The 14481-nt window shown below is 42.7% G+C and overlaps 1 protein-coding gene across 1 annotated transcript; it reads left to right on the top strand.

Moving 5' to 3' along the window:
- Positions 1–4829: 4829 nt before the first annotated feature.
- LOC145342972 (sialidase-3-like) lies at positions 4830–14193 on the top strand. Its single transcript, XM_080188651.1, has 3 exons — positions 4830–4907; positions 9678–9932; positions 11597–14193. Exons 2-3 carry the CDS (start codon positions 9729–9731, stop codon positions 12617–12619), a joined length of 1227 nt encoding a protein of 408 aa, XP_080044777.1. The 5' UTR covers positions 4830–4907; positions 9678–9728; the 3' UTR covers positions 12620–14193.
- The last annotated feature ends 288 nt before the right edge of the window (positions 14194–14481 follow it).

Here is a 14481-nt window from a genome sequence, read left to right on the forward strand (position 1 = left end):
TGCTTCAAGGCTTGATATGGAGGTGCCGGCGTTGGACTGGGGTAAACACAGTAAGAAGTCCAATCAATTTATTTGATAGTAAACTCACAAGCTTTCGGGGTTTGCCCCTTCGTCAGGTGAATGGAGAATTCTCTCCATTCACCTCAAATAAATCGGTTGAACTTAAATCTGGTGTTGTCAGGCTTCTTACTGTGCTTCAAGGCTGACATTCCTGTGATGGAATCCCACATTGAACACAGACTGCTCTCATTAATTACAGGAGAGACCCAAGCGAGAAAACTCTGAATGTAATCAGGATCACTCAAAGTAAAGTTCAACAGACTGCCCATTGGTGCACTGGTTACAACTCTGCCAGAATATCCAGATATCCTTTGACACAGGGAATGACATATTTGAAGATTTCAGAATCACACAATTGTTGCAGCGGAAAAGGAGGCCATTCTTGTCCGCATCTGCCCATCAAATGAGCATTATGATTCAGTGCAATTCCCCTGCCCTTTCCCTGTCCCCTTGCACATTGTTCCTATTCAAATAATCATCCAATGGCCTCGCAAATGCTTCAATTAAACCTGCCTCCACCACATTCCCAGGCATCTCAAAAAGACACAGGTCCATCGGCAAAGAAAATGGCCAGAAATTTGGCATGTCAGCTGCGACTTTCACCAAATTTTACAGATGCACCATAGAAAGCATTCTTTCTGGATGTATCACAGTTTGGTATGGCTCCTGCTCTGCCCAAGACTGCAAGAAACTATGAAGAGTTGTAAATGTAGCCCAGTCATTCATGCAAACTAGTCTCCCATCCATTGACTCAGAAAAACAGCCAACATAATCAAGAAACCTGGATATTCTTTCTTCCATCTTCTTCCGTCAGGGAAAAGATACAGAAGTTTGAGGTCATGGACCAACCGACTGAAGAACAGCTTCTTCCCCGCTGTCATCAGACTTTTGAATGGACCTACCATTTATTAAGCTGATCTTTCTCTACACCCTATCTGTAACTTCAACGTTATATTCCACATCCTCTCCTTTCCTTCTCCTCTATGTACTCTATGAATGGTATGTTTTTGTCTGTATAGCATGCAAGAAACAAAATATTTTTATCGTATCCCAATACATACGACAGTAATAAATCAAGTCAAATACATTGAAAACAAAGGTTGTTTGTGGCTATCACTGATTGCAATAAACAGTGGTGAGATGGGTGAAACACCTCCGTGAGGTCACAGAATCATAGAACCCTACAGTGCAGAAAGAGGCCCTTTGGCCCATTGAGTCTGCACCGACCACAATCCCGCCCAGGCCCTACCCCCATATCCCTACATATTTTACCCACTAACCCCCCTAATCTATGCATCTCAGGACACTAAGGGGCAATTTTTAGCATGGCCAATCAACCTAACCCGCACATCTTTGGACTGTGGGAGGAAACTGGAGCACCTGGAGGAAACCCACACAGACACGAGGAGAATGTGCAAACTCCACACAGACAGTGACCTGAGCCGGGAATCGAACCCAGGTCCCTGGAGCTGTGAAGCAGCAGTGCTAAACACTGTGCTACCGTGCTGCCCACGGTGTACCCTAGGGGGATCACTGTCATTGAGAAAGCCTGTTTGTCATTGGAGAGATAGATATTGAATACACAATGGAGAAACTTCACAAAGTTATTGGTTTGTTTGCCATGGGCAAAGCTCCAGGTCCTGATGCTATATTGCCTGAGCTCACCGAGCATGAGAAACCCTATGCTCCTGCAGAATTTACATGAACTTCTGTTTCTGTTGGAAGGAGGAGGTAGAGGCCCATGATATATGCGTTGCTGTACAAGAACAAGGACAAGGATGCTGCACAAGAAGAAAGATGACCAAAGTGATCGTTATGCTAAGCATAATGGGAAAAGTATTTTGCCTTGTTGCCCTTGTCAGATTGCAGATTTTGACTGAACATGTGTACCCTGAATCCCAGTGTAGTTTCAGAACTGGGAAAGTACAATTGACAAGATCTTCTCAGTCTGGCAGTTGCAAGAGAAGTGTTATGACCAAAGGAGACCACTATATATTGCCTTCATCGATCTCACCAAGGCATTTGAACATGTAAGCATGTTCCACTTTGGCAGAAATAATAGTAGGAGGGATTACTATTTAAAAGGCGAAAAGCTTCAGCATGCTACAGTGCAGAGGGACCTGGGGGTCCTTGTGCACAAGTCGCAAAAACCCAGTCTGCAGGTGCAGCAGGTGATCAAGAAGGCGAATGGAATGTTAGCCTTTATAGCGAGGGGGATAGAATATAAAAGCAGGGAGATCTTGCTGCAACTGTACAGGGCACTGGTGAGGTTGCAACTGGGGTACTGTGTGCAGTTTTGGTCGCCACACTTGTGCAAGGATATTTTTTGCCTTGGAGGGAGTGCAGAGAAGGTTCACTAGGCTGATACCGGAGATGAGGGGGTTAGACTATGAAGAGAGACTGAATAGACTGGGTCTGTACTCGTTGGAGTTTAGAAGGATGAGGGGGGATCTTATAGAGACATATAAGATAATGAAAGGGATGGATAGGGTAGAGGTAGAGAGATTCTTCCCGCTCAGTAAGGACAGCAGGACTAGAGGGCACAGCCTCAAGATAAGGGGGGACAGTTTAGAACGGAGTTGAGGAGGAACTTCTTCACTCAAAGGGTGGTGAATCTGTGGAATTCTCTGCCTGTTGAAGTGGTGGAGGCTACCTCACTAAATATATTTAAGTCACGGGTAGATAGGTTTTTGACAGACAAGGGAATTAAGGGTTATGGGGAGAAAGCGGGAAAGTGGAACTGATCCACTTCAGATCAGCCATGATCTTATTGAATGGCAGGGCAGGCTTGAAGGGCTAGATGGCCTACTCCTACTCCAATTTCTTATGTTCTTATGTAATGGAATGCCTCAAGGCGCTACAGGAGAGCATTATAAAATGAAGTATTTTATAGTGAGATGTAGGGTCAGATCACCAACAGCTTGGTTGAAGAGGTATGTTTTAAGGAATGTCTTAAAGGAGCAAAGTGAGGTACGTAGGAGAAGGGGTGTAGGGAGGGAATACCAGACCTTGATGCTGAGACACCAAACAGATCAGCCACGAGGCTCAAGGGTCTAAGTAACCTACTCCAGCTCATTATTCTTGAATCTTGTGATGAGGGGCATTAATACAGGAATAGAAATGAAGGATATCAGTAAAACTAGTTTAAAATTTAGTCTATTTCTTGGCGTCACAAGTAATCTTACATTAACACTGCAATGAAGTTACTGTGAAAATCCCCCAGTCGCCACAATTCAGCATCTGTTTGGGTACACTGAGGGAGAATTTAGCACAGCCAATGCACCTAACCAGCACATCTTTCAGGCTGCAGGAGGAAACCAGAGTATTCGGAGGAAACCCTCACGACACAGGGAGAACGTACAGACTCCGCATAGTCATCCAAGTCAGGAATGAAAGCCAGTCCCTGGCGCTGCGAGGCACAAGTGCTAAACACTGCAACCATGCCACAGCAAGTAGTAAAAATTCTATCCATAGTAACAACACTACACTAGCATACACAATACTATATAATCTTCAATTGGTGGATCCAAATGTTAAAGTTGCCCAAGTTCCCCCCATGAACTCCTGACCCAGCTCTGTTTTCAACCACCTATTAACCTATTCCTCAATGCTGATACTGTTTTTGGCTTTTGCATCAGCCACCAACTGCACACATTGAAGAAGAAATACTTCTCCACTGTCCTCAATCTCTTAAATTAATCTTTTAGTTTGTGGTCTCTTGCTTTCACAGACTTTCAACCATAGGAAACTGTTCATTTCTATTGCCCCTTCAGAATTTTAAACAAGTCAATCAAATTACTCTGGATACTAACGCAAAACACTGGATGCTGAACAATGGAACTAGAAACAGAAAGTGTTGCAAATACTCCGCAGGTCAGGTATCATGTGTGGAGAGAGGAACAAAGTTAACATTTCAAGTTGATGCTCTGTCATCAGAGCTGAAAAAAGTTACAGCTGTAGCAAGTTTTGAGTAATTGTAGAGACAGCGAAAGGAGGCAGGAAAAAACTCTGAATGGAAGATCCTAAGGAAGACAAAATGACAAAAAGGGATGGTGCAATGCAAATATGGGTTTTAATGGGACATGTGGGGGTGGAAATAGGCAAACTTAATGATGGCACCAATACAGCAGAACCTTACCTCAGAATCACAAAAGGCAAAATGTGTTGATCGCACAAGAAAGACAGGAGCAATGCCGAAGCAGACAGTAGCCTAGCTCTCTGTATTGGAATACATTCCACTCTGGAGCGACATCACCAGTTTATTTATTAGTGTCACTAGTAGGCTTACATTAACACTGCCATGAAGTTACTGTGAAAATCCCCTAGTTGCCACACTGCGGACCTGTTCGGGTACATTGAGGGGTAATTCTGCCCCTTAATGTACCCGAACAGCCAAGGGGAGAACATTCAGACTGTGCAAATTCTGCGCGGACGGTGACCCAAGCAGGGAATAGAACCTGGGTCCGTGGCAGCAGTGCTGACCATTGTGCCACCATGGGAAGAGACAGAACAGCAAGAGATGGGCTTTGTGAAGGCAAGACTGATGGAAATTATAAAGTTGATTTTTTAAAAAACTGCACCCCTGGGTTAGACTAAGAAGGGGGACCAGCAATGGGAAAAGGATTGAGTGGAAAGTTGAGTGTGACCAGGACAAAGTGAGTTTCACAGATCCTATGAAGATACAGGCTTGGTTACAACCTTGAATCCTGTCCCCTGTCTAAAATTCAGCTACAGGAAGTAGTTCCCCTTTAAGAGAGGCGTCATCGCGTTCCTAACGTCGCTCGGCGCCAGGCGGAGAGTGCGAGTAAGCGCAGCCAGTCACGGAAACTTTACGCTCAACAGCACAGGTTCAAAAATCAACAGATAAAGTTTAAAACTGAGAGGGGGATGCGGGGGTTTGTAAACAGGCGGTTGGGTTAACGGAAAGTTTTGAAAACGAAGAGCGGCTCCGATCTGCAGTGGCGGCAACCGTTCCGCTATGTGATTGGCTGGGGACCTGCCCGATCTGTTATCCGATTGGCTGGGACCTGATCGCGTCGCGATGTGATTGGCTGGGACTTGCCCGTTTCGCTATCTGATAGGCTGGGACCTACCAGATTCGCTAGCTGATTGGCTGGGACCTGCCCGCGTAGTTATCTGACTGGTTGGGACCTGTCCGCTCAGCTATCTGATTGGCTAAGACCTTCGCCAGGCGTGTTATGTGATTGACTGGAGCCTGCTCGCCCTGTTTTCTGATTAGTTACGGTTTCTCTTCAGTTGTGTATGTGTGTGATTGACAGTTGGCTGGACCAATCCAGTAGAAATATTAATAAAATATTGATCAATAAATAAAAATAAATTATTGCAGATGCTGGAATCTGAAACCAAAAGAGAAAATGCTGGAGAATCTCAGTAGGTCTGGCAGCACCTGTAAGGAGAGAAAAGAGCTGACATTTCGAGTCCAGGTGACCCTTTCTGAAAAGATAACCTTTGACAAAGGATCATCTGGATTGGAAACATCAGCTGTTTTGTCTCCTTATAGAAGGTGCCAGACCTACTGAGATTTTCCAGCATTTTCTCTTTGTCAAAGCTTGTTACTAAAGTAACAAGCAAGCACACCTTCAGAGTCTGCAAGTTTCACAGACCAGACTTCCTCTCAGCACTCAGTGGTTAGCACTGTTGCCTCAGAGCCTCAGGACCCGGGTTCAGTTCCCGGCTTGGGTCACTGTCTGTAAGGAGTCTGCATGTTCTCCGTGTCTGCGTGGGTTTCCTCACAAAGTCCGAAAGATGTGCTGGTTAAGTGCATAGAACATAGAACAGTACAGGCCCTTCGGCCCTCGAAGTGTGCCAAGCTATGTCCAAACCCAAGATCAAGCAATCTTACTCCCTATCATTCTGGTGTGCTCCATGTGTCTATCCAATAACTGCTTGAAAGTTCCTAAAGTGTCCGATTCCACAATCACAGCAGGCAGCGCATTCCACATCCCAAACACACTCTGAGTAAAGAATCTACTTCGGACATCACTCATATCTCTCATCATGAATCTTATAGTTACGCCCCCCTAGCAACAGCTACATCCACCCGAGGAAATAGACTCTGCACGTCCACTCTATCTATCCCCCTCATCATCTTATAGACCTCTATTAAGTCGCCTCTCATCCTCCTCCGCTCCAAAGAGAAAAGCCCCAGCTCCCTCAACCTTTCCTCATAAGACCTACCCTCCAAACCAGGCAGCATCCTGGTAAATCTCCTCTGCACTCTCTGCAATGCTTCTACATCCTTTTAGTGAGGTGACCAGAACTGAACACAGTATTCCAAATGTGGTCTCACCAAGGTCCTGTACAGTTGCAATATTACCCCTCACTCAAACTCAAACCCCCTGTTAATAAACGCTAACAGACTATAAGCCTTCTTCCGGCTCTATCCACTTGAGTGGCAACCTTCAGAGATCTGTGGATATGAACCCCAAGATCTCTCTGTTCTTCCATATTCCTCAGAATCCTGCCGTTGACCCTGTAATCTGCATTCAAGTTTGTCCTACCAAAATGAATCACCTCACATTTATCAGGGTTAAACTCCATCTGCCACTTTTCTGCCCACCTCGGCATCCTATCAATGTCTCTTTGTAACCTACAAGAGCCCTCCACCTCATCCACTACTCCACCAATCTTGGTGTCATTAGCAAATTTACTAACCCACCCTTCAGCCCCCTCTTCCAAGACATTGATAAAATCACAAATAGCAGAGGACCCTTGTGGTACACCGCTGGTAACTGGCCTCCAGTCTGAAAATGTTCTGTCCACTACCACCCTCTGTCTTCTATGAGACAGCCAATTACTTATCCAATCGGCCAAATTTCCTTCTATCCCACACTCCTTACTTTCTTCATGAACCTATCATGGGAACCTTATCAAATGCCTTAATAAAATCCATGTATACGACATCAACTGCTCTACCTTCGTCTACACACTTAGTTACCTCCTCAAAGAATTCAATCAAATTTGTGAGGCAGGACTTGCCCGTCATGAAACTATGCTGACTATCCCAGATTAAGCTGCATCTTTCCAAATGGTCTTAAATCCTATCTTTCCATTAACTTACCAACTACTGAAGTAAGACTAACTGGCCTATAATTACCAGGGTCATTCCCATTTCCTTTCTTGAAGAGAGGAACAGCTTTCACCACTCTCCAGTACTCTGGCACAATCCCCGTGGACAGTGAGGACCCAAAGATTAAAGCTAAAGGCTCCGCAATCTCATCCCTTGCTTCCCAAAGTATCCTAGGATGTATCCCATCTGGCCCAGGAGACTTACGACCCTCAGGTTTTTCAAAATTGCTAATACATCTTCCCTCAGAACATCTACCTCCTCCATCCTATCAGCCTGTATCACACACTCATCCTCAAAAACATGGCCCGTCTCCTTAGTGAACACTGAAGAAAAGTATTCATTCAACGCCTCACCAATCTCTTCTGACTCCATGCACAAGTTCCCACTACTATCCTTGACTGGCCCTAACCTCACCCTGGTCATTCTTTTATTTCTCACATAAGAGTAAAAAGCCTTGGGGTTTTTCTTTATCCGACCCGACAAAGACTTCTCATGCCCCCTCCTAGCTCTCTTAAGCCCTTTTTTTAACTCATTCTTGTTACGTTGTAACCCTCAAGCAACCCAACTGAGCCTTGTTTTTTCACTCTTACGTACGCTTCCTTTTTCCTCTTGACAAGACATTCAACCTCCTTTGTGAACCATGGTTTCCTCACTTGGCCATTTCCTCCCTGCCTTCCAGGGACATACCTATCAAAGACACGCAGTATTTGTTCCTTGAAAAGGCTCTACTTTTTGTTTGTGCCGTTACCTGACAGTTTCTGTTCCCATCTTATGCTCCCTGATTCTTGCCTAATCGTGTCATAATTACTCCTGCCCCAATTATAAACCTTACCTTGCCATGTGACCCTATCCATCTCCATTGCAATAATGAAGGACACCGAATTGTGGTCACTATCTCCAAAGTCCTGTCCCACAAACAAATCTAACACTTGGCCCAGTTCATTACCCAGTACCAAGTCCAATGTGGCCCCACCTCTTGTTGGCTTATTCACATATTGCATAAGGAAACCCTCCTGCACACACTGTACAAAAAGTGTCCCATCCAAACTATTCGACCTATAAAGATTCCAAACAATATTTGGAAAGTTAAAGTCACTCATGATAACTACCCTGTGACCTCCACACCTATCCATAATCTGCTTTGCCATTTCCTCCTCCGCATCTCTATTACTATTTGGGGGCCTATAGAAAACTCCTAACAATGTGACTGATCCTTTCCTATTTCTAACTTCAGCCCATATTACCTCAGTGGGCAGATCACCCTCAAAATGCCTTTCAGCAGCCGCTAAACTATCCTTGATTAACAATGCTACTCCTCCACCTCTTTTACTGCCTTCCCTACTCTTACTGAAACATCTATACACCAGAACTGCCAACAACCATTCCTGTCCCTGTTCTAACCATATCTCCGTAATGGCCACAACATCATAGTCCCAAGTACCAATCCACGCTCCAAGTTCACCTATCTTATTCCTGATGCATTGGCCATGCTAAATTCACCCTCAGTGTGTCTGAACAGGCGCCAGAGTGTGGCAACTAGGATATTTTCAAAGTAACTTCATTGCAGTGTTAATGTAAGCCTTCTTGTGACAATAAATAAATACTTTCATCTAGACTCCCTGCCAGCACTCTTACTCTCACTTACAGACTCCCCAATGGACTGCAGCAGTTCAAGAAGACAGCTCTCTCCCACCCTCTTATGATCAGTTAGGGATAGGTAACAAATCTCTGCCACATCCATTAAAGAATAAACAACCCTTCCAGTTGCAACACCCTCACCATGACCCCCTTCATCCACAAAGCTGTTTCATAGACTTATTTTCTACAGAGCCCTCTCACAAACCCCATTGGTCATCCCTGTCAACACAAGGAGTTCCCTCACAATACCTCCTTCAAATTAATCCTAACAGCCCTAACCAAAGAACTCTATCATTCCCACACTGACCATAGATCCCAATTGCTGATATCCAACTCCCATCCCAACCACAAAATTCCCAATTTTTGCATCCTATTCTCCATTCCCTTTCAGCTGCCCCACCCCTGAACACTCATATCTGCTCTCCATGAGCGCTTACACATCCCAGTCTGAGGTCTCTCACTGTGTTCTCAGACATGCCCACATGGTTTGGTACTGTTTCTAAATCCAGCACCCCTCTCCCAGCCTCCCTGTTCACGATGCTCCTATATCACAATCACTCCCACATATTTTACTGTTAAGTGGAACTTGTCCTGTAACTGGCACTGGCCAGTTACAGGACAAGTGAGAAGCACACTCAGTGACACCACTCAACAGATTGGTGAGAGTGACTTATTAATCTGCAAGCGGTGGATTGAAAGGGTAGTAGTTCTAAAAATGCTAGCAACCTTGATTTTCCTATTTAATCACTTTATATGCTTCTGATAACAGCAATAGCCGGAATAAACATTATATCATTGTGCCATAGTACCGTGACTCTTACTTGGTGTGCACAGTTTACTAGCAAGTTTCAAAATGTTGTTCTGATTATCTGTCTTCTTCCTTTTGCAGAGAAATTGATGCCTTTTTCATATAAACATTGTACCTAATTTCTTTGGCAAGATGGCATCCACAAATTCTTTCAACACAACTGTCCTGTTCAAACAGGAGAAAGGTTTTGGATACAGAATTCCTGCATTGCTTTACATTCCGAACACAGGCACACTTTTGGCATTTGCTGAGAAGAGATTGGGCTCCAGGGATGAAGATGCTGATGTGCTCATGCTCCGAAGGGGCACATACAAAAAGTCTTTAAAGAATTTTGAGGTAAACTGGAAGAAAAATATGTAGGAGACATAACGCTAAACATTTAAAATGTATATAGTTGGCAAATTTAAAATTGGTCAAACTTGATTGAGACTTTCCTGGATTCTTCTCTAGATAGACTGCAGCCACTCAAGAAAACAGCTCACCACCATCTTCTCAAGGCCATTTACTAGTCTTGTCAGCAGTGCTCACGTTCCATAAATGAATAAAAAAAAATGACTGGGATGGAATTTTAATTGAGATTTACATTTAGTTTTTAACTGGAGGGTTTGAGGATGTCGGGAGAGAGAGAGTTCTGCATTGCATACTGTGTCAAAACATGGAAGAAATCTGTTGACACTGAGTACAAATACCATTTGTACACAATCCTGATCTAGATGGGATGTGATTTTATGAATGAATCATATATTGTTTCTGTTGTTTATCATCTTACCCTGCCACCTTGCTTTCCTCTGAGTAAAAGCTTCCTGGATTTTGACACTTGGGGTTGCAAGTTATTTATGGCTTGGGTAAATCCTATTATAGAGCAGTTTTCTGTGGTTATCACTTAGAACCTGAATGATAAAATATTTGTATGTAAAACATCCAGGTCTATAATTTTGAATGGGTAGAATTATATACATTCTGTTTGGAAATGTAGCCAGCAGTCATTGAACTGGGTGTACATGAGTATTGGAAGTTGAGACGGGTGCTTGTGGGTTAATATGTTAATCTTATTGGCTCAAAGAAAAATGACATGAATACAATAATTGCACCTCATTAAGTTAATGAGGGTCACTTATTGTGTTGTGCTATTTTTCTATAAATAATTCATTTCTCTTTAACCTGCTTGGCCTTGAAGCCCAGATTACTGAGAACATCCCTTCTCCTATTTATACTACTTGAATAAATATGTTGTTTTATTTTAGAAATTAACATTCTGACTTCGAAATTTAAGCATATACCATGATGGTATGATGGGAAAATAGTAAGAGAAAACTGGGACTATTTAACAAAGAGGTCAGTATAACTTGGGAGGTAGTTATGGGGATCTGGTTGAGATAGCGCATGTTCAGATTTCTGGACCAGCAATCAGTAAAGTGCACAGAATGCTGATCTATATTGCGAGATCAGTAGTGTCTGGAAGTACTAGAACCATTTTCAGTCCTTTACTAAGGAAACAAAAACTCCCTGAAAATGGCACAAGAAGCCTGATCTTTAGTGTCCAAGGACAGAATTGTGAGGATGGATTAGAAAAAAAACAGTATTCCAGTTTTAAAAGGAGACAAATGTGAACAGACCATGCAGAGTTATATAACTGAAATGGAGAAGCCAACACTGAGTACAATTTCAGGTTAAATCAGGACAGCAGCTTAAGGAACATGGCTATAAAATGGTAAAAGACAAATTCAGTCCTGAAGTCAGAGACCACTTTTTCAATGGAAGGGTGATTAATGTTAGCAGTGGATTCTGCAGGATGGTGATGACAAATATTTAGACATTCAAGAATCGATTTTATCTTGAAATGGAGAGCCATGGGTTGTGTTTTAATGAAAAAAAGACATCACCCATCTACCTCATTATTGAAAATGGGAAGATCATATTCTGTTTTCAGAACTGAGCTAATGGGAAGTTAATTTAACGATCCAGTTCTAGTTGATTAACTCTTGCTTTCATTTTCTCAGTGGGAGGATGTGACACCTATTGAGTCTGCGCGACTAAAGGATCATCGATCCATGAATCCTTGCCCTGTTTATGACAACAATACAGGCACTGTCTTCCTCTTTTTTATTGTTGTCTATGGAAATGTAAGTGAGCAACATCAAATAAAAACTGGGGAAAATGTCACACGACTTTGCTTTGTCACCAGCAAGGACAAAGGACAGAATTGGAGCAGTCCTACCGATGTGACAAATCCGAACATTAAGAAATGGGCAACATTTGCTGTGGGGCCGGGTCATGGTATTCAGCTCAAGTCTGGACGCCTTATTATCCCTGCACATGCTTACGAGAAACAATCAGATGGCCAAGTTATGTCTCGTGTTTTTACTTTCTTTAGTAACGACCATGGAAAGAGCTGGAATTGTGGAGACTTTGTTTCTAGAGAAGAGTGTGGGGAATGTCAGATGGTGTCAGTGGATCAGTACAATGGATTTGATATTCTGTATTGCAATGCTCGGAGCATTAAGCGTGGTGATAAACAATGTCGGGTGCAAGCTGTTAGCACAGATGGTGGATGTACTTTTACAGATGTATCTCTGGTGAAAATGCTAGTTGAACCCCCCAATGGTTGTCATGGCAGTATTATCCACTTTCCAGCATCAAAACTTGCAGGACTCAATATCTATCATGTCATTAAAAATTATCATTTGGAGCAGAAGAAAAAGGAGAAAGATACCTCAGAATTAACTGAAAATTTTGAAATTATATTATTCTCGCATACTACAAACTTCAAATCACGCAGAGATTTAGGAATGTATCTTAATACTTGTCCAGGTAGTTTCCATACCTGGACAGAGCCTTGGATCATTTATCCTGGTCCAAGTGCTTACTCGGAACTGGCTTTTGTTGAATTTCCTGGGGAAGACATTCCTCTTGTAACTTGCTTGTTTGAATGTGGCTCCAAATCTGAGTGTGAGCAAATCTCATTCAGTGTATTCCAAGTTGATGAGGTTATTAAAAATATTCTAAAGGAGACAACAGATTAAATCCATGGGTGGAATTTTCTGGTCCTTTGCACTGGCAGGATCTTGCGGTCCCGCTGAAGCTGAACCCTCGGTGAGACAGCGAGCCTCGCAAATTGCCACTGATTTCAGCAGGACCTAAAGATCCCACCAGAGGCAATGGCAAGCTGCCTCTCCCACGGCAAAACCTGCCATGCGTGGGGGACTGGAAAATTTCAGCCAGTGAGTGACTTCTTGGTGTTGTAAAGGAAATCCACCTGCAGATGAAATCATGTTTTTTCCATTTAAAAGCTTGCTCATTTGTATGCTAATCTTAACAGTGCAACTGTTTTACAGTTATTAACTTCTGAAATGAAACCACTTGCCATATCAGACTTGTTTGCAGATTTAGAGGGAGAAATGGGGGCGCCAGTAGAAAATCTTGTGGGATCAAGTATCTTGGTGGTGAGATCTCATCTGATTTTCATCACCCCCCATCAGAAAGGGAGGGAATTTCATTTAAATTTATTTTAAAAAATTAATATATGGTTAAAGGGCTTCCTCTCCCTATATCCATCCCAGATAAAGAATCCCGCCTTGTTTAAAAATGTGAAGCAGTTGAGGAGAACCTGCCAGGGTCACACATGTAATTTTAGCCCCCAGGAGGGGGCAATGCCAATCTGACAGTGCCTATGCTAGGTGCATACCCTTTGGGGAGCTCTGTTGGGGGGATTGCCCTTATGTGTAGTAGGGGGGTTGCCCCACTGAGTATGTGGGGAAGGGGGCAGTTTTTTTTAATGCAGATTGGGACATCCCCACCCTGCCAATGTGATAGTGCCACAGACGCTTGCAGCATTTTTTGCTCTAAGTGCTGCAGTTTCCGGCTAGAAAAGCCAGCTGGCGAACTGCTTGTTTCACACCAGAGCCAAAACTTAAAAATGGAAAATTTCACCCATTGTCTGTGTTACAGCAGTATTATCAAATATCAGTAAATTGCTGCATAGTTTTTATAATATTTACTCTTACAGTTTAACTTCCCTCCAAAACTTGTAAGTTATACTCACAGCAGAGAAGCAGCTTCCAAATACAGTCTAAGTCTCTTGTAAACCAAAACCAACACCATTATATGGGATTGTGGAATGGATAAACATTATCCCTTACCTGTGGTACATAATGAGTGATGTGACCAGAGATCATGTGGGATGCTGTTTATTCCAAAGGAGGCAAATATTACACTATCAGACTGCTGGTTCCCTGCTATGGATAAATTGATTTATATACAAGTATATTTAACATACAGATGCAACAAGTTATATAATTCAAATACCTAGCAAATAATAGAATCAGTCCACAAAGGCTGAAATGACCTTTATTAGGACATTTTTATATGTTTATTGCATGTCAAAGCATTTACCATGAACAGTTGTGGTTCTTTAGGCTGCAGTGGTGAATATAGATGATGCGAACTGTCTGACTATTGCACAACAATCCAGCTGCCTAATAAAATGAACTGAAACTAAAAATTAAAAAGCATATGGCATTATTTATTTGATGAATTCTGAATACGTCTGGACTTGTAATCCTCTCAACCATGACACATTAGAAAGTTGAAACACAGTTGCACGAACATGCGTAAATACAATTTTTCTTTTTTTCTGACTAGCATTAGGGGAGCTTAACAAATATAAAAAAATTGTGGGTCAGGGTAAAAACAATCTGACCTTCAAGTTAATTAGATATTTTCTCAATCACTTCCACCAACTCATTATTTTCTGTATATACATTAAACCATGGCTATTTTATTCCAAAAGCTGATATTAATTACTTCTCAATGAATTTAGCTTGAGCTCATGGCCAGTAGCATTGTTCCTGTTTAGTGGGGGCTAGAGTTTGCCTAAATTACAATA

Source organism: Carcharhinus amblyrhynchos, chromosome 5, assembly GCF_965287045.1.
Source record: "Carcharhinus amblyrhynchos chromosome 5, sCarAmb.v2.hapA, whole genome shotgun sequence".
NCBI classification, from domain to species: domain Eukaryota; kingdom Metazoa; phylum Chordata; class Chondrichthyes; order Carcharhiniformes; family Carcharhinidae; genus Carcharhinus; species Carcharhinus amblyrhynchos.